General features: G+C 36.1%; 1 protein-coding gene across 1 annotated transcript in view; it reads right to left on the bottom strand.

Moving 5' to 3' along the window:
* CENPC (centromere protein C) overlaps positions 1-21219 on the bottom strand; it is a 59497-nt gene that overhangs the window by 31365 nt on the left and 6913 nt on the right. Inside the window, exons 3-9 of the mRNA XM_019634585.1 lie at positions 20732-20802; positions 19948-20042; positions 18306-18399; positions 11183-11468; positions 9269-9484; positions 5439-6052; positions 1180-1400 (exon numbers count right to left, since the gene is read on the bottom strand). Coding sequence (XP_019490130.1) covers positions 1180-1400; positions 5439-6052; positions 9269-9484; positions 11183-11468; positions 18306-18399; positions 19948-20042; positions 20732-20802 — 1597 coding nt within the window. The remainder of the gene's footprint in view (positions 1-1179; positions 1401-5438; positions 6053-9268; positions 9485-11182; positions 11469-18305; positions 18400-19947; positions 20043-20731; positions 20803-21219) is intronic.

The raw sequence follows: 21219 nt of genomic DNA, 5'->3' as shown, positions 1-21219 counted from the left end.
TATATATATATATATATATATATATATATATATATATATATATATATAAACACATACACGCACATTAATCTCATAGGCTGCATCCATTTTCAAATTATATTCATAAACTATGTACTCTTCCATTTTTTGATACATGTACAAAACCCTTCAAATTTATCACAAGCTTCCAAAACCACTTTTTCTGGCTCTGCCCACCACTCTTCTACATATATTGTAACATTATACCTACAAGTATATTAAAACCTGAAATCTTCATATCCTTTCCATATTTGCTTCTCTCATACCTTTCCTCATCTCAGTAAACAATTGAGCTCCATTCCTCTACTTGTTTAGGCAAAAAAACCTGAGTCATCCTAGACTCCTCCTCGAACTCCAATCTACTGTAGTATCTCTTGTGAGTTACCCTCAAAAAATATCATGAATCCAACCACTTTTCATTTCTTCCTTCCAACAATCTAGTGTCCATGCTTCCATTTTTGCCCAGCCCTAGTTTCCTCTCTACACAGCAGTAAGAATAATCCTTTTAAAAGAGAGTCTGCCAGGTTACTTTAGTGTTTAAAATGTTTCAGTAGTTCCCAATACCCTTCATCTAAATTCTATCACAGCCTGCCTCTCTGACTTTATCTCCCCTGGCTTAGTCTTCTTCTGCCATACCGGCATTCTTGACATTCCTCAAACATACCAAGCATGCCCCATCAGCACCTATACAAATACTGTTCCCTTAGTCTAGTTATTTGTATGGCTCCCTCCTTCACTTTTTTCACATACGTGCTCTGAAAGATCATAATGGACTCAACGCCATCTTTTATAAAACAGTGTTCTTCTCTGTCCTCTTATCCCTCTCCACCTGTGCCATCTACTTCTTATCTCTATCCTTTATCTGCTTTATTTTTCTTTATTACCTGTCACTAGATGAATTATATATCATATTGTTGGTCTTCCCCATTAGAATGTAAGTCTGCAGAGAGCAAAAATTTTTGCTTTTTTTGTTTTTCCATAGCTATCTCCCTATATCTAGAATACTGTATATGATAGCCTCAATGAATATATTTATACTGAACTGATTTAATATTTCTATCCATGATCCAATTTAACTCTGTCTTAAATAGATTTTCTCTAGAGAATTAGAGTATAAGTCAACATAAAGCCTGTTACAGAATAATTTTTTGGGAGCTCCTAATTAACATAATTTAAATAAAAATACTTACTCTGCTCTAATTTTACCACCCACCAATTAGATGGAGGCCTGGAAATTCTTTGACTTCTCATGACAGTTGGAGTCACTTCTTCAAGTACAAGTTCATTCTTCTTGGACCCAACTGAAAAATCCTTCTTTTCACGTTCCCTATTTTTTTTCCGATTATCTGTATGAAGAACATTGGTGCTACTTTTCTTACTTCCTAAATTAAAAAACACCATAAAAACAATTCATAATATACTGAACCAAAGTGTTTCCAGAAATTTAATTTTTAAAAAAAACCTCTCAATTATAGGAACTTCCTAAATTTATCCTGTGAGTTTCTTGTCATCTCTATTATTTAAAAGTAACATGTTCTCAATAAGATCTCTAACTTTCTGCCAGTTAAATGCAAACTTTTCACATTGCTTGATAATGGACAATATATTGCTGAGCCAAAAATAAACAAATATATTCTGAGAAAAAATGAAATATATGATTCCTTCCAACTACTTACCAATGTCCCAAGTAAAAAAAGTTAACTACTGTTTTTATGTTTCAAATAATTCATGATTTCTATTAACCTAGTTTTTGGAAAAGGCGATTTAAAGTGTGTTTTCAATAAAGACATCTTTCCTGTATGAAGGAAAGATTGTAAACAGAATTTTAAAAAGAGGAAATAGAATGAAAAGAAGCAATGACTATGGCAAGTTAAATAGTTAATTGAAAAGGTTTGGCATCAATAGTAATTTCATTTTACACAAAGGCAAATGGATAAAAAAAAATCTAACAGAAAAAATAGATAAATTCTAGTTTTATTTTTGTGACTAACAACCAGGAAGGAGGAGAAATCAGGAAAATACAGAATATTTTAATATAAATATTGCAGCTGAGATAGGCACAACCACTAAAATGAAATGGGTTTAACAATAGAGAATTTTACTTTTTCAGAAATAGGTTCAAAACATTAGATGTTAGTAGAGTAGATAAAATGGAAAATTTTCTTATCAAATAAATTAAGAAACCAGCATTTATTAAGCATCTGAGACAAAGATTACTATGGAGCCCAAAGGAGGAATTAAAATTATATCAAGTAAAAAAATAAAGAGTAAATAAACTGTATAAAAGTATGTAAGACCAACACAGCAGGTATTACATATATTATATATAACTACAGAATTAGTTATTAATTAGTTCTATTGGGTTGTCAGAAAAGTCATGACATATTTTTTCTATGTTTTTCATTGCAAAAATGCATCATGACTTTTCCGACAACCCAATATATAGAATAAAAAGAAAAGAAGAAAAACGGCTATACCACCATCACCTGGGAGAGACTGTTTAGAAATATAATAGAATCTTGGATCCTGCCCCACACCTACTAAATCAGTATCAATCAGTATTTTAACAAGATCCACAGGGAATTCAAGTGCACATGCAAGTTTGAAAACACTGTTCATTCCCCCAGTTAAATCTGATTGGGGAGTAGAGGGATAGAGGAAGAAATGAGCCAAATTACATCAAGATCCCTTACAGCAGTATCACTCTAATTCTATTTTGATAACAAGTTATAGAATTTAGAAATACAGTAATATCTTGGTTTGCGACCATAATTAGTCCCGGAAACAAACTACTCACATTGCAAGGCATTGCTTGTTTACCACATTAAAATATATTAGAAATGTTTACTCGTCTTGCGGAACAATCGCAAACCAAGTTACTTGCAATTCAAGGTTTTAATGTACTTTGAATTTGGAATAAAGAGAATGATTCATGCTTATAAAAGAAGAGAAAAATATTAGCCTTAATGACACTGAACAAGGCACAAAAAAGTTGATGAAAAAGGAAAGAACCTACTTTACCAATAATAGTACAAACAAATACTTTGGAAGTAATGACAATGGGAGATACTGGAAGAGCCACAACATACAAAGTAAAACTTCAACAGTAAAGATCTTTTAGGGAGTAGAAGTAAAAAATAATAAAGGATCAATTTACAAAACGCAAAACCAAATATATAGAACTTTCAATATGGCTGCCACTGATTTGCAGTTTAAGAAATTATCTGCACAGCTGCAAGAAATCTCATTGAAGAATTTCATTTTCCTGCTCCCTATTTCTCCATCTTCAGCTCTCTTCTTTAACTCCTTTTCTTCTGTCTCCCCCTCTTTTCCCCTTTCCTTTATGCTTGTCAAAGTATCCTCAGGAACTGCTTTAACAAATGAGAGGTGCTCATGATGACAGAGATTATTGCCCATGTTCATGAATCAATTAAAAAAAAAATCAATGTGAACAACAAATGAGGGGGAAAAGAACCTGATGGACAAAAAATGCTATCACCAAAAATTCATTTGGACAGTGATAAACAGAATATCATACAAAATCAAAAACAAACCACTTAAGAACATTATTTCAGAAACCAGTTTAGGATCAGGAAAAGTTAGAAATTGAATGACAGAATTTAGATAACTAATAAAGAACACATACAAAAGATACAATTGATACATGAACAGTTGGTAATACGAATCAAGTTGACTAAGAACTGAGGGGATATTGGTCAGCCAAGTGGCACATTGGTTAAGAGTTGGCTTGGGACGTCAGCTCTGAGCAGCAGGGCCCCGGTTTGGATCCCACATGAGGACCAGTGATGCTGTACCCTCTACAGCTAAGATGGTGAACAACAGCTCAACCTGGAGCTGGGCTGCCGTGAGTCGCCGGCGACAGCGTAGGCTGCAGTGGGGTTGGCCGGCAGCAGGCATGAGCTTTCATGAGCAGCTGTCCAATGGACGGTGAGCAACTGCCTCACCCGAGAAGAATGCAATGATAATACCAACATGAGCCAGTGAAGTGACGTCCTACACAACTAGACTGAAGAACAAAAGGACAGCAACTTGTCTGTTCCCCTTCCCGCATTCCCCAATAAAATCTTAAAAAAAAAAAGAATAACTTTTTTCTCTATTACTTAAAAAGTGGTACAAAAAAACATAAATTGATCTATTCTTCATGACCATGTCATCATTACAAACCTCCATCACTGTATAATAATGACATAATGAGGGTGGCCACACTCCACGTTTATCTGGGACAATCCCAGTTTACCCTTACTGTCTCTGACATCCTCTCTCATGCTCAAGTGTCCCAGTTTGGATGATAAAAGATATAGTTACCATTTGGGGAGAACTGGAAAAAAAAAAAAGATATAGTTACCCAAGATCAAAAGATCTATTGAGGTATTAGTCAGATCTTTTTTTTTTTTTTTTCAAAGATTTTACTGGGGACTTGGGGGAGGGGAACAGCATTGGGGAATTGGGGAAGGGGAACAGACAAGTTGCTGCCCTTTTTGTTCTTCAGTCTAGTTGTGGAGGACGTCGCTTCACTGGCCCATGTTGGTATTATCATCGCCCTCTTCCTGGGTGAGGCAGTCACTTGCTGGCCATTGGATGGCTGCTCACAGCAGCTCATGGCAGTTTCACAAAAGCACACGCCAGCTGCCAGCCAGCCCCACTGCAGCCTATGCCGTTGCTGGCGGCTCATGGCAGCCCAGCTCCAGGTCGAGCTGTTGTTCATCATCTTGGCTGTAAATGGCGCAGCATCACTGGCCCTCACGTGGAATCCGAACCGGGGTCCTGCTGCTCAGAGCTGGTGCCCCAAGCCAACTCTTAACCAACGCGCCACTCGGCTGGCCCATTAGTCAGATCATTATTGTGTTTCCCTTTATCATTCTGTGAATGTATGTTTATCTGTTGATCTAGACACCCCCCCCCGGAGTGATCTTTTTTTAATGGTGAAAACTGTGTCTTAGTAATCTTTATTTCAGTATTTAATATTGTGTCTGGTATTTAATGACTGTTAGATAAATGACTAAATGATGGAATAGAAGAGTATGGATTTTTATCCTATAAGAAATAGGGCCACACCATCCTGGGTTTTTCTTTCCCAATTTATATTTAAATAAACCTCAAGAAGGTATGATGCTGTCTTATTTGAGTTCTTTTAACTACCTGGTTTATTAGTCTTCCTCTTTTACTTCACCCTTTATATGTGCTTGCCATGTTAGAAGTTACATACAAACAAAAAAAAAAATCAAAGGACTTGGAATTGAATCACATGTAAAATAAAGAGATCCCAGAAAACAGTCTATAGGCTTTTTAGGCTCTGTGTGGATTTAGGTTTACTTTGCCTACTTATCAAAGCTAAACAGGAATATTACAAAAACATAAAGAGAATAATGTTCACAGTTATATTTAATATAAACACTTACCCACAGGTGGCATCTGTTTTTTGGAAATACGAACATTTTTCATCTCTTCACACTCTTGCATATTTCTGTCTGAATCTCTCTGTGACTTGTCTTGGGCAATATGTGACATATTTAGATTCTTATCTTTAGACTGCTCCACATCAACCTGTTCTTCAACTACATTGGCCTCAACTTTTCTTTTCTGTTTTTCTTTTCTAGTCCTTTTGCTTCCAGATGACTTTTCTGCATTCTCAGAATACATTTCATATTTTGTGGATCTACAATTACTTTCCATTTTGTCTGTCAAAGCACAATTCCTACTCAGATTTTTTTGTTCAGAAGGCGGAGATTTCTCTACTGGGTGAGCTTTGCTGGAATGTTTGTCACTTGTCAAAGTCACAGGTGATACATTGCAATGTTTTTCTCTTGACTTCTTACTTTGATGGAGTGCAGTGCTGTCAGTAGGGTATACTGTGCGTTGTTTCTGAGACACAGACTTCCTTGGTATAGTAATCCAAGGTCGACTGGCAAAACTTCTATCTGATTCATCAATTATGAATTCATCCTCCAACAACTTTGTATCATTTGCAGGAGATGAATGAGGTGGAGCAGTTGCTGTATGCCTAACAATAGGACTAAAAAAAAGATGTCACGATAATTAATAGCTCAAAAAAATAAAGCTTTTACCTTTACTTAGTGAAGAAAATAAAATAATCGAAGTGAAAATCTACATATCTTTTAAACAGCAGTTCACGTGTCTCAATTTTCCTTTACCCTTAAAAATCTGTCCCTCCTTTCACATTTCTATAATATCTGATCACACTCATTTATAACACTAATGGGAGCACAGAAATTTAGAGCTGAAAGAAACCTACATATCAACAAATTTGATGCCCCTCACCCATTATATATTAAAAAGTTGAAATCCAGATGTGTAAATATAGCCCAGATACACTGATAGTCCAAAACCGCATGCCATTTTTATGTTATATATGATTATATAACATTATAATATAAATTACACACACACACACACACACACACACACACACACAAATTATGTTTGTATAGATGTCTTTTGGGGCCTAAAGTTCTTCACATCTAAATTGAGTTTCTAGACCTAATTCTAACACATGGGGTTGGGGGGTTGTTTTCCCCACACCAACAAACAATTCCCAGACACCAGGAGTGTGTCTGAGAATTCAACTCAATTCTGATACTATCTACCCAGAGATAGTGTCAGATTCCACAGGTTAAGGGTTCAGTCCTACAAAACTGTGCCCACATATACATACACTTCAGGCACCAGCCACAAGCCCAGACTCTTGCTTCTGACTGACTAGTTTCAGACTGGAGGTTCTCAACAACCTCCTCCAAGTCAGAATGCCAATTCCAAGTCCAGATTGTCACCTGTACTTCCAACCAAGTGGCTATAAATGAGAAGTTTCCACAAACCCCTTCTTGGGTTTGATTAATTTGCTAGAACAGCTCACAGAACTCAGAGAAACATGTTACTAGATTACTGGCTTATTGTAATAGATATGATATAACTGAGGAACAGCCAGATGGAAGAGATGCATAGGACAAGACATGCGGGAAGGCATTCCATGCTGGCCACATCTCCAAGTGTTCACCAACCCAGAAGCTCTCCAAACCCATCCTCTGGATTTTTAATGGAAGTTTTCTTAGGAGTCATGATTGATTAAATCATTGATCTTTGATGACTGGCTCAACCTCCAGCCCCTCTCTCCTCCCTGAAGGTCTGGAGTGGGAGTAAAAAACTCCAACACTAATCACATGATTGGTTCCATTGGTAACCAGCCCCCATTCCTACAAATGCTTTCGAAAAGTCACCTCGTTAAAATAACAAGACACCTTTCTACACTCTCAACACTTAGGAAATGCCAAGAGTTCTGGGGGTTGTGAGCCAGGAATTGTAGACAAAGACCAAACAGATATGAGAAATATATTCTGGTCATCTGAATGATCAACTATATATTGCTTATAAATCACAATATTGTAAAAGCCAAAACAAGATTATTTCTCAGACACCTTCAAGTCTAATATCCTACGAAAATACTTATAAATCATATAATAAATTACATTATATAAAAATTCATTCCCAGGTGGAATAATTGACACACATTTGCAGAAGTTTCAATATTATAATCATGGTATAGAAATAAATGGAGTGTATATAGAAAGGTAAGTGCACTGCATTAAATAGCACCTATTCCAATTCGTTGGGAAAGCTTTCCAGGGAAGGAAGAAATTATTCAAAGAATAATAACCCTCCAAAATTAATAAATTAAAACCTAACCCCCAATGTGATGGTATTTCAGGGTGGGGCCTTTAGCAGGTAGTTAGGTTATTAGGCTGGAATGGACATGAATGGAATTAGTACCCTCATAAAAGAAAATGGAGTGCCGGCCAAGTGGCCCAGTTGGTTAAGAGTTTGCTTAAGAGCATCAGCTCTGAGCAACATTCCCACATGGGCCAGTGAGCTTCCTTCGCCTGAGCTGTGCCCAAGCTGAGCTGCCAACAGGTGGCAGGATGGCTCAGCTGGTGAGAGCATGTGCTCCTAATGACAAGATTGCCTGTTCAATGGTGGACTATGCCCACCCATGGCTGGGACTGAACTCAGCACCTTGAGCTGAGCTGCCGCCCAGATGGCTCAGTGAATAGAGCCTGCGCTCTTAACAGCAACGTTGCCGGTTCGACTCCCGCATGAAAAAAAAAAAAAGAAAATAGAGATTGGTACATGAGGGAGGAAGGTGTAACAAAGCAGGAACAACGGCAAATGACCAAGCTGGTAAAAACAGTTAGCTACGTGAAGGCCTTAAATACCAGCTGACAAATCTAAAATTTATCCTATAGGCCAGTGGTTCTCACCCTACTGCCATTAATTCTAGTTAACTAATGTGCAGCCAGTTAAGAATCAGTTTTGACACTGTAGAACCACTGAAGCTTTTTCAGTAGGGAAGAACAGATTAAAATCTATTTTGTAACTATCCTTTTATTGATACAATCATAAGAAACTGAAAAAAGATTTATAGCCTTAATAATGAAATACAGTCACCCTGAAATAATTTTATTTTTAAATACTGCTTCATTTTTTTATATTATACAAACTAGAAAGTGCTGATGAGCAGAACCAGTGAAAGCTGAATAAACTTAATTTCTATCACATCTAATTAGTACCTATTAAATGAGGGTTTGGGGATGATTTACTGGTAAGAAACTACATTCTCCTTACAGGTTAAGCATAATTTAAATTAATATTTTGTCAATTAAGATTCATTTCCAGTTAAATAGCATTAAGAATCCTTAGATACTGTTCATAAAATATGAAAGAAAATATGCCTCAAAAGACAATTTCGTGGGCAGGCCGAGTGGCGCGATGGTTGAGAGCTCGCTTGGGATGCCAGAGGGCCCTGGTTCGGATCCCACATATGAGGGCCAGTGACACTGCCCTCTACAGCTAAGATGCTGAACAACGGCTCAACCTGGAGCTGGGCTGCTGTGAGTCGCCGGCGACGGCGTGAGCTGCAGTCCCTGTGGCAGTGGGTTGCCATGGGCTACCGTGTGTAGCCAGCAGCCAGCGTGAGCGGCCAGCAGCCGCAGTGAGCGGCCGTCCAGAAGCCGGTGACTGATCTGCCTCACCCAGGAAGAGCGCAATGATGGTGCCAACTTGGGCCAGTGAAGAAACATCCTCCACAACTAGACTGAAGAACAAAATGACAGCAACTTGTCTGTTCCCTTCCCCCAATTCCCCAGCACTGTTCCCATCCCCCCAATTCACCAATAAAAATCTTAAAAAAAAAAAAAAAGACAATTTCGTAATAACTCACCTGGATTCACTTTTTCTTTTTAAAGTTTCTAAAAACAATGTTGAAAAACTCTTTTTAGCTTGTGGTTGAATTTCATATTCTGAATCTTGTATTATTTTCTGAGGTGTTCCTGCTGCTTTTTTCTCTTGTGGTCTTTCTGATACTTCTAGCTCTACATCTGATACTTCATTCTCTATTTCTACTTTCTTCAAAATATCTTTATCTTCAAAGTTTAACCTAAAATGTTAAAAAGAAGGCAAGATAAATTTTCCCACAGTTTCTTGAGTTATGAGTTTTCCTGAACTCCCTTACAGTGACAACACAGACCACTTACAAAAATTTCCTCTGGGCTTTTGTTTAAAATTTATACATGCTGATTTGTAATTTCTCATACAAAATATACAGGCAAATTGCTGAGAAAAATTGTTTTGTATTTGTCAATAAAAAAATTAAAAAATGGTTAAATCATACACCATGGAAATGTGCAGCTTATAGCACTAATTCTCAAACATTTAATATGAATTGAAGCATTTGAAAAGTCTTATTAAAATGTGATTCTGATTCAGTAGGTCTAGGGCAGCATTTAAAATTCTGTACAGCAGGTTCTCAAATAGCAGTTTCATTCAGCATCATTTCTTTATAATGTTGATGAGAAGCCATAGGAACTTAACTCTTATTTATATCAATTAGCCTATGGTAAAACGTCATTTCACTTAAAGTCACAGAACCTATCAATAATGTTTAGTGAAGACTTACTGTGTTACTAAGACGCTTCCAGATAATGCCACTGCTCTTGGTCCTTAGCCACAGACCACACTTTGAATAGCAAAATCTTAGAATGTACTTAACTCCTTGGTTCCAAAAAACAAATAAAACCCTAAACAGAAATTATGCTCACTGCAGAAGTCCCCAGTAGCAAAAGCCTTGAACGGTCTACTTTGCTTCTTAAAGGTCAAAGAGAAAGCCCCAAGAAATGGACATGGGTTTACCATGACATCCTTAATAATACTTATCCTCTGCTACCCTAAGAAATGATACATACCTACCTTTGTAATTACAAACAACATAGAGGAAACACAAATCGTTTCTCTTAGGAAGTTACAGAAAACTTATTATCAGAAAAAAAAAGAATACGTTTCTCCATAGACTATAGAAAAGTTATTAATATTAACCCCAGCTTTCCTGAAGTAAACTTGAAGGCCTTCCTATTATATACACAAGGTTGGACAATTACGTGTGCGAACTTGTTTTCAACAATGTTGCTAACCGTTTTTGATATCAGAGGGATTACTCATTATGAATTTATACCAAATGAACAAACAATTAACCAAGTTTACTATTTCGAAGTGCTGAAAAGGATGAGTGAAAAAGTTAGACAACTTGAAGTTTTCGCCAACAATTCATGGCTCTAGCATCACGACAGTGTACCAGCTCACATGGCACTGTCTGTGAGGGAGTTTATAGCCAGTAATCAAATAACTGTATTGGAACACCCTCCCTACTCACCTGATCTGGCCCCCAATGACTTCTTTACCCAAAGATAAAGTAAATATTGAAAAAAAGACATTTTGATGACATTCAGGACATCAAGAGTAATACAACAGCTCTGATGGCCTTCCAGAAAGAGCTCCAAAATCGCTTTGAAGGATGGACTAGGCACTGACATCGGTGCAGAGCTTCCCAAGAGGCATGCTTCAAAGGTGACAGTAGTGATATTCAGCAATGATGTAGCACATTTTTTTAGGATGAGTTCACGAACTTGTCAGACCTCATATATTGACTATATACTGAATGTATGTTGTGTTCGTCTCATAACATGATACTATACCTCAATACTTACTATAAAATACATAAAAGATTAAATTATGCACTTTTTAACATAAAAGATAAAATTTTTATAGTAGGATTGATATTATTTAAATAAATAAAAGTTACCTTTTTTTGGTTTTCGTAGAAATCTCTGTATTTGAAGACAGTATATTTATTGAATTTTCAAAAGTATAGGTCTCTGTCTTCTGGGCAACAGGTGAAATAGCATTTTGCAATACAGATGTTTTTGCATCCAAAAAAACAGAAGGCGAGCCAACAGATAAATAAAATTCCTCATCAGCTTCATTGCAATGATCTTTTAGTTTTTTACTTGACATTTTTCTTGAGTCACGTGTATTTTTAGAATCAACATCAGTTGCCAAAACTTTCTGATGAAATTCATGGGACTCAGCTAGAAGAAATTATATGACGATATTAAAATTTTTTAAATAATATGTGCTTTTAAAAAGTACCAAATGTGCTTTTTAAAATTCATCAACAATTTAATTAGAAATAGTTTTCAGAAGACTCACAGATCATTCAGTTTATAATCAGAGATCTATAGTTAAAATACATAGGCATGTACTTTAAAAGTTGTAGTTTATGAAATTAATGAACTGCAATATGTCCAAGCTCTTAAGTTTTGAAATGATAGGAATCCTCAAACATAGAAAATTCACAATTTTATTGATACAATCAATTTATTCAAGATCTGAATAAATCTATGCACAACTTAAATAATGAAGTAATCTTAGTGAAATTATGAGATTCAATCTTTATATTAAGAGTCAGTAAATAGGGCAGCTAGATGAGCACATATTTATACATATACATACACATATATAACAGATACAGAGATATATACAGTATACAGACAGATATGTAACAGATAATATATGTGTGTATATAGAGAATATATATAAATATAAATATATAAATAATATAAATATAAATATATATATTCAAAGAGAATATATATATTCTATTAACCTTCAACCTTCAAATATCAAAGAACAAGTAGAATGGCTGGGTAATATTAATACTGATTCATATTAATACACAAAGATTAAAAATTAAAAATACAGGCCGGCCGAGTGACACGACGATTAAGAGCTGGCTTGGGATGCCAGAGGGCCCCAGTTCGGATTCCACATATGAGGGCCAGTGACAATGCCCTCCACAGCTAAGATGCTGAACAATAGCTCAACCTGGAGCTGGGCTGCTATGAGTAGGCTGCAGCTCCTGTGGCAATGGGTTGCCATGGGCTACCGTATGTAGCCAGCAGCCAGTGTGAGCGGCCCGCAGCCGCTGTGAGCGGCCGTCCAGAAGCTGGCAACTGATCTGCCTCGCCCGGGAAGAGCGTGATGATGGTGCCAACTTGGGCCAGTGAAACAACGTCCTCCATAACTAGACTGAAGAACAAAAGGACAGCAACGTGTCTGTTCCCCTTCCCCCAATTCCCCAGCACTGTTCCCATCCCCCAATGCCCCAATAAAAATCTTAAAAAAAAAAAAAATTAAAATACAACCAAAAATGGCTTTTGATTCTGGAACAAGATGACATAGACTCAGTTTTTCCTGCTTTTCACTCTAAATACAACTAAATTCCCTGATAATTATCCATCAAAAACAATACCAGAACTCTGAAAGCTATAAAGAAGAAGGTATATTTGCTAGGAACCTCAAGTCTTAAGCAACAGACAATGTGGTGAATCCCCTGGGTTTTCTTTATATCTCCCATATACCTCCAGGCTGGGCTCTCGAGAGGACTACAACCCAGTAGAACCCATAGGTATAACAGGGGGGAAAACACTGCATTCTCTGACCAAAAGACTGAGAGAAGGGAAATACAGCAGAAACCTAGTAGGAAAACTCAAACTCGCACTTCACAACCCAGGCAATGGGCACTCCATTCAGCAGCAATGGCAAAGCAGCAAAGCCCTAGGCAGGGGCAGGCTCTACTCTATAAGTACTATGGGTCAGCAGCAGCAGAGGAGCACGGCCCTGGGAGAACCCGGTCCCTGCTTTAACAATCAGGGATGGCAGGCCATGTGATACACAGGAAGCCTGTGACCTTCCCAACTACTGCTTCACAGACCAAGGAGACATTCTGATCCATTGGCAGTATTGCCACCCCAGGTCATCCCAAGACCCTCCTTCAAACAAGGTCACCAATGGATAGTGTAATCTGAGGCTGGAAGAGCACAGGAGAGCCCTGCACCCCCTATCCTGTCCTACAGCCAGCCATATAAGGAGATCCATTCCCAGCAGCTTCTGATCCCAACCCCTTTGGGTGAATAAGGACATCAGGATGCTCAGGAAAGCACCTTCCATCCACTCACACAGCACCAGCAAGAAAAGCTGAAATCCCAGCAGTATCAGAAAATGAAACAGACCAAAATACCACCACTAGGACTCTGAACACTTAACTGTCATTGGAAATAAAATCCACAAAAGTAGGCAAGAACCTACACATTAAACCAAAACAGGGCAACTATGTGCTACAACAAAAGATCTAAATACAATCAAGAGTTTCCTAACATAATAACCAAAACTTTGAGGATACAATCAAAATGATTCTTCATACCAAAAACCAGAAAAAACACAACCTGAACAAGAAACTAGGATGAGTGGATACAAGTGGCCAAAGATGAATCAGATGCTGTAATTATTTAACAAGAATTTTAAAGCAGCCATTATAAAAATGTTTCAACAATCAATTATAAATTCTCTTGAAACAAATGAAAAGACAGAAACTCCTAAAGATATAGGAATTACAAAAGGAAGCCAGTTTTTTGGAGTTTAGCCATTCTTACAGGTGTGTAGTAGTGTTTAATTTTTGTTTTAATTTAAAATTCCCTAATAACAAATCAAAGCCACAGTGAGATACTGCTTCACACCCATTAGAATGGCTATTATCAAAAAAAAAAAAAAAAAGCAGAAAATAACAAGTGTTGGTAAGGATGTAGATAAACTGTAATCCTTCTGGACTGCTGGTAGGAATGTAAAATGCTGCAGCCACTATAGAAAAGTTTGGTGGTTCCTCAAAAAATTAAAAACACAATTACCATATGATCCAATAATATCATTTTTGGGTATATATTCAGAAGAACTGAAAGCAAAGACTGCAAGACATATTTATACACCCTTGTTAATAGCAGCATTGTTCACAACAGACAAATGGTAGAAACCACCCAAATGTCCACTAACGGATAAATAGATAAAACAAAATGTAGTATATACTCATACTTACAATGGAATGTTATTCAGCCTTAAAAAAAAGGAAATTCTGACACATGCTACAACATGGATGAACCTTGAAGACATTATGCTAAGTGAAATAAGCCAGCTGGAAAAGGACAAATATTGCATGACTCCACTCCTATGAGGTCTTTAGTCAAATTCAGAGACAGAAAGTAGAAAGGTGGTTATCAGAGGTTGGGTGAGTAGTGGGGAGGGGGATTACTTAATACATACAATAGTTTGGTTCCGCAAGATGAAGAAGTTTGGTGGGTGGATGGTGGTGATGGTTGCACCAATTCTTCAAAAACCAAACTATCAAAATTCTGCCAAGATGAAATAAATAACCTAAATATTGCTATAACTATTAAAGAATTGAATTTGTAACTTAAAAGCTCTTGAAAAAGAAATCTCATGGACCAGATACTATCACTGGAAAATGTTATACCAAACATTCAAAGAAGAATTAAAACCAACTTTATACACTCCCTTCCAGAAATCAGAAGAGGGAATAATTTCCAACTCATTTTATAAGGTGAACAGCATTACCCTGATACCAAAACCATACAAATAGAGAAAAAAAAAAAAAAAAACCCACAGATCAGTACCTCTCATCAACTTATGTGCAAGAAAATCTCAACAAAATTTTAGCAAATCATATCCAACAATGCATAAAAATTAGCAATACACCATAATTGACATTTATAGACAAGCACACTCAACAACAGAATATATTTTTTCAAGTATCCCTGAAAAATTCATAAATATAGGCAGTATCCCAGGTCATAAAATAAATCTTCAAAAACTTAAAAGAAATGAAATCACATACTGTATACTACTAAGCCATACAAGGAATCAAGATTAGAAATCAGTAAGAGAAAGAAAACAGGAAAATCGCTAAGCACTTGGATTAACGCACTCCTAAATAATCAACGGGTTAAAGAGGAAGACTCTGAGTATATTTAAAAACTACATAAAAATAAATAAAAATGAAGAGAAAACACAACACATCAAAATCTGTGGGATGCAGCTACAGCAATGCTGAAAGGGAAACCTATACCACTAAATGAATACACTTGGAAAATGTATTCACTTAGCATGTTCCCAAGGTTCTTCCCACATTATAACATGTATCAGAACTTCATACCTTTTCATAGCTATACATATATACACATATTGTTTATCCATTCAACTGTTGATGGACACTTGTTTCCACCTTTTGGGTATTGTGAATAATGCTACTATGAATATTGGGGTACAAGTAGCTCTTTGAGTCTCTGTTTTCAATTCTTTTGAGCATAAACCTAAGAGTAGAATTGCTGGGTTACATAGCAATTCTAAATTTAATTTTTTGAGGAACTACCAAACTGTTTTCCACAGGGGCTGCACCATTACATCACTAGCAATACACAAGGGTTCTAACTTATCCACACCTCATCAATTGTTTTCCTTTAAAAAAAATAACCATTCTAGTATGTATAAAACTGTATCTCATTTGATAGATCTTTTGATTTGCATTTCGCTAATGACCAATAATGCTGAACATCTTTTCATGCCTTTGCCCTTTTTTGAGTTGAATTGTTTATTTTTGTTGATGAGTTGCAGGAATTCTTCATATATTCTGGATATAAATCCTTTATTAGATATACTATTGGCAAATATTTTCTCCAGTTTGTGGGCTATCCTTTCACACTATAGACAGTGTCCTCAGACTACCGTTTTTGAAGTACATAAATATATAACACATGTTCTCATGTAGAATACCTAAATAATATAAAACTGTGAACGCTCACGAAATAACTATACAAATTAAAAGCAATTCTAGTTAGACTCCCAACAAAATTTTATTGGGAATTAGATAAAACTAAAACTTAATTGGGAAAAAAAAGGGTCTGAGAATGGCAGAAGAATAATAAATATAAAACTAAATGCCTTTATATCAGCACATATTATAAATCTACTATTAGTAGAACAGTATTGTGTTGACATTAAGAATAAACAAATAAATCAAAATTCAAAAGTATATTGAATGAGACGTGAGATTTAATACATAATAAAAGTAGTACATTCAGAAGGGAATTAATTATTAAATTAATACATGGGCCTGGCACCACTGACCATCTGGAAGAAAATACAATTGTAACATTATGTCACATAATATAGCAAAACACATTCCAGATGGATTAAAAATTTCAATTAAAAAAAGATGTTAAGATGAAAATCTAAGATATTATGTATATCATTCACACATGTGACAACTGAAATTTTAAAATTTACCTATCATATAGTTACAGATATTATAAACAAAATCTGTAATATTCAAGGGATCAATTGGAAAAATGTTACACCAATTACAGATAAATGATTAGATATTCGATTCAAAGATCTCTCATAAACAAGAAAAACAAATGGGAAAAGGATATGAATAGACAACTTAGATAAAAGCAAATTCAAATAGCCAATAAATCTATAAAAAGGTATTCAAACTCAGTAGTAATCATGGAAATATACTAAAGTAACAATGATATGATTTAATACTGATCAAACTGGCAAAAATGTAGAATAGTAAATAATCTATCAAATAAAAAGTACTTTCTTGCATTGTTGGTATGAAAGAAAAGCGTAAAAGCCTCTTCTAAAAGTGTGTGCATATGCGCACACACAGATTTATACATGTTTTCATTTAGGAGCACCAACTGAGTATGGAAGGATTCAAAGGTTACCTCTGCAGTAAAATAGGAGTAATGATTAGAAGCTTTCTCTTTTAAATCTTTGACTCTTACATCAAATGAAGGACTTTTCTAATATGGAAAAATGCAAACAAAAACTTTTAAAAGTAGCAGCACATGTAAATTCACTAAAGTAAATGGAATGAAAGGAGGAGAGAGAAAAAGAACAGTAACTATATATATACAAATATTGAATGATTATGATGTATACCTGAAATTAATTTAATGTTATATGTCAATTATACCCTAATTTACAAAAGGAAAGAAAAGGGGCCAGCCGAGTGGCGCGTTGGTTAGGAGTTGGCTTGGGACACCAACTCTGAGCAGCAGGGCCCCAGTTCAGATCCTACATGAGGGCCAATGGCGCTGCGCCCCCTACAGCTAAGATGGTGAACAACAGGTCGACCTGGAGCTGGGCTGCTGTGAGTCGCCGGTGATGGCGCAGGCTGCAGTGGGGCTGGCTGGCAGCTGGCGTGCACTTTTGTGAGCAGCCGTCCAATGGCTGGCTAGCGACTGCCTCACCCAGGAAGAGCACAACGATAATACCAACATGGGCCAGTGAAGCAACGTCCTCCACAACTAGACTAGGCGCAAGGGGACAGCGGCTTGTCTGTTTCCCTTCCCCGATTCCCCAACGCTGTCCCCCCCCCAATTCCCCAATAAAATATTAAAAAAAAGAAAGAAAGAAAGAAAGAAAAATGCTCAAGCAGCCCATGGAAACTTCCACGAGGGAAGAAATTAAGGCTTCTTGTCAGCAACCAGCTCACATGAGTGAGTGATCTTGGAAATATCTAGCCCCAGTCAAGCCTTCCCATGACTACAACAACCCTGGCCAATGTCTTGACTACCACCTCATGACAGATTTCAAACCAGAACCATTTAACTAGGCTGCACTGAATTCCTGACCCAAAGAAAATGTGCGAGATAAAAAATATTTATTGTTGTTCTAAAGTAAAAAGAAAAATCTATTTGAAAACTACTAAAGCTATAGTCCCTATAATTCTTGTTTAATGAATGTCTCTTGCTACATCCTAGTAAGCAATGCTACCACTAAAACAAAGAAACAAATAATCAAATGAAACTTATTATTCATGTTTAAAAAAGAACAAAAAAACAAAACACTAACCATGGACTTGAAAGGGAATCATAAGCAACTCCATTTTACAATTCTGCCTGAGCCTACCCTGACTCTGTCACTCAAGCCAACACAGGAACCACCTTCAGCATTTGTCACTTTTTAAATATATCTAGGCAAATAACACCCATGGGCATGCCACCAACCTGATCTGCTGACAGCTTTGCTTGGATTTATAGTGAACTGCAGAGAGGCTCGTTCTTTTCTTGAAGAAACTGGAACTGACTCTGAATGGGATTTCTGACGGTGGGTTTAAAAGGAATACAATATTAGATCTACTCTATTAAAATTACCAATTTTGATTAAATACTTTTGTTTTTAAATTGGAAAAAAACAAGTATTTAAAAACAATAAACCAGCTGATGGAGCTGTATACTTAAATAACTACTTTAGAAAGCAGTTTGGCATTATCTAGTAAAGTTGAAATTTCAAATAACCTATCACAGAAACAATGCTGCTCTGAACAATGAAAACCTATTCTGACAGAAGACTGGATAAATTATGGTATAGTCATATAACAATATCACATATACAACAGAAAAATGAATAAACTACAGCAACATGAAAAAAAAATGATTGTTAATCCAAAAAGCAAGCTGCAGAAGTATATAATAATCCCATTTATGAAAAGTTTAAAATAAATGCAAAAACATGTAAAACTATACATATATGAATACACACACTATATAGTATTTAGAGATTTATTCTATGCAGGGAAGAATTAACATAGCAGGCCTAATCATTTAAAGGGTCTGCTTACACTAACCCTTAGTTGGCACCTGGGGACCTGGCTTTCAGAATGTTTCCTCCATTACCAACTGATAAGGTTGTGCCTGCTATGCCAGCCTGCCTAGACTGTTGTATAAACACTCTGATTTGTGGTGGACACCTGCCTTTTTTGTTCAGGGAGTATAGAATTGTAGTGGGGAGAAGTTGCCTATGTCACCTGCCTCCAATAAAAATGGGCTAAGTCTCAAAAGGCTTCCCTAGTCAAAAAGACTACACTTTTTACTGCGTTTAGTGCTGGAGGCAATGAGTGCACTCCGTGTGGCCCATGTGGGGAGCATAGGAAGACTGACAAGGATTCCTCCCAACTCCACGTGATGCTTCTTTTTCCCTCACTGATCTGGCTGGGTATCCTGGCTATGTGGCTATAATAAATCTCAGTCATAAGTACAACTATAATATAAGCTGAATCTCCAGAGTTATAGTAAATACTCAACATGCGGATGGTAGTGGGACCTCTGTCACAAGTAGTGGAAGAAGTACTGACACAAATGTCAGCATATACCCTTATGTGGTAAAAACTATAAAATAAAGGATGGGAATGACGAAAAACTGAAATTCAAGAAAGTGGTTACCTCTGTGCAAAATGAGAGAAAAATGGGATCAAAAAGGGGCATACAAGTATAATCAATAAAAGACTGATTTCCCCACATAGCAATACATTGCTTTGGTTTTCAGGAAACAACCAAATTTGTCAACCTGGATTAGAACTTCAATAGTTGCCTACTTTCCTGAAAAGCTAACTTAAGTATTATTTTAGAAGTGAAGAATGTCTGTGTTATAATTTGACAATTCAAATTCCCAGACCTCTAATTCCAAACATAGGAAATGTCAAATTAAAATTTTCATAAATACCTCCAAATTTTATAGAAAATCAATGTGAATATAAGATTCCTTTTTAAGAATAAGACTTACCAAACAACTAAAATGTACCTAACTACATTGCGTATTGCTTCAGTCATTAAAATATTAAACCTGTACCAGCTTTCCTTTTTGCCTTACCTCTCTGCTCGGTGACCTAAGACAAGTATCTTTTATTTTAGGTGTTGAAGAAGGCACTGATATTGCAGAATTTGTGCTAAAATCATCGAGAAGACCTAAAAAAAAAGTAAGATATTTTTAAAAGGAAGCATAGGATAAAATCTTTTGGTTACAATTAAAAGAAGCCCTATATGACATGTGAAGAAGTCTGCAGACTCTTTAAACACAATTCTTAAATGAAATACAGACATCAATTCAACATTCAAATGTTACTAGAAGGCGTCAGGAACTAAAAAAGACAAACACGATGATGAAGAAATATGTGCCAGATCTTCTTTCAGAGCCTGTGTAGAAGACACTTTTCCATAATCTGTGTTTATTTCTTTGATTGGCCTATTCTCTTACTTGAATGTTTGATGCTGCTGACCCGTACTTAGAAAAGGTTTTGCCATAATCCACCGTTTCTTTAGAAAGGGGTGCCAATCACCGAACATTATTTCAAGCTCTCCAGTGATCCCAAGAATTCTACACATTTATTTCTATTTTCTATGAAACACTTTCACTTGTCTATGATAATTATTTATAGATTTCCAGACTACAAGAATCTAGTGTGAACTTAAGAGAATGACAACTTATTCTCATTTTTGCCAATATAATCCTCGGTGTTCCAGAAGATACATGAAGGATTGCACATGTACTCAAAATTCCTGGGAAAATCTTTCACATATATTTAAATGCTACAACATGACAAATTTATATTTTCATCCATCCCAATCCTCAAAGCCCATTTGAAAATGAAGCTTACTTTTTTCTTCAAAACAGTCTTGTAAGATTACCAGTATGTTCTGGCCTTGCCCCATATTAATGTCAGGTACCCTAATAAGAAGGAAAGAAGGAAAACTGTTAACATATTCCCAGAAGGTATCTGTTATTTAGGTTACCATCTACTCTGAAAATTCCTTATCTCCTTATAATAAAATGCTTTGGTTTTTATCTAATGGGGAAAATACCACTTTTACTATCTGAGGACAAAGTAAATATTTGAAAGTTCAAGAGTTCCCAGAAAACTATGTGAAGTAGTATGTCATTATCTACATTAATAATTATACTCCTTGGTTGAACAGCCATATTTAAAGCTATTTTAGGCTAATGATGTATCTAAATAAGAACGTAAACTTTTTTGAACAAATCCATTTATTCCTGAAATAAGTTTTTAATAAACACTCTAAGTTCACAAGTCCTAACTCCAAGTAACAGGTGTCCCTAAAAGTTCTCAAACGCACTTTTGATTTA

The sequence above is a fragment of the Hipposideros armiger genome, unplaced genomic scaffold, assembly GCF_001890085.2.
Source record: "Hipposideros armiger isolate ML-2016 unplaced genomic scaffold, ASM189008v1 scaffold_1757, whole genome shotgun sequence".
NCBI lineage: Eukaryota > Metazoa > Chordata > Mammalia > Chiroptera > Hipposideridae > Hipposideros > Hipposideros armiger.
Note: the sequence above shows the minus strand (reverse complement) of the source record. Positions and strands in the feature narration are given on the sequence as shown.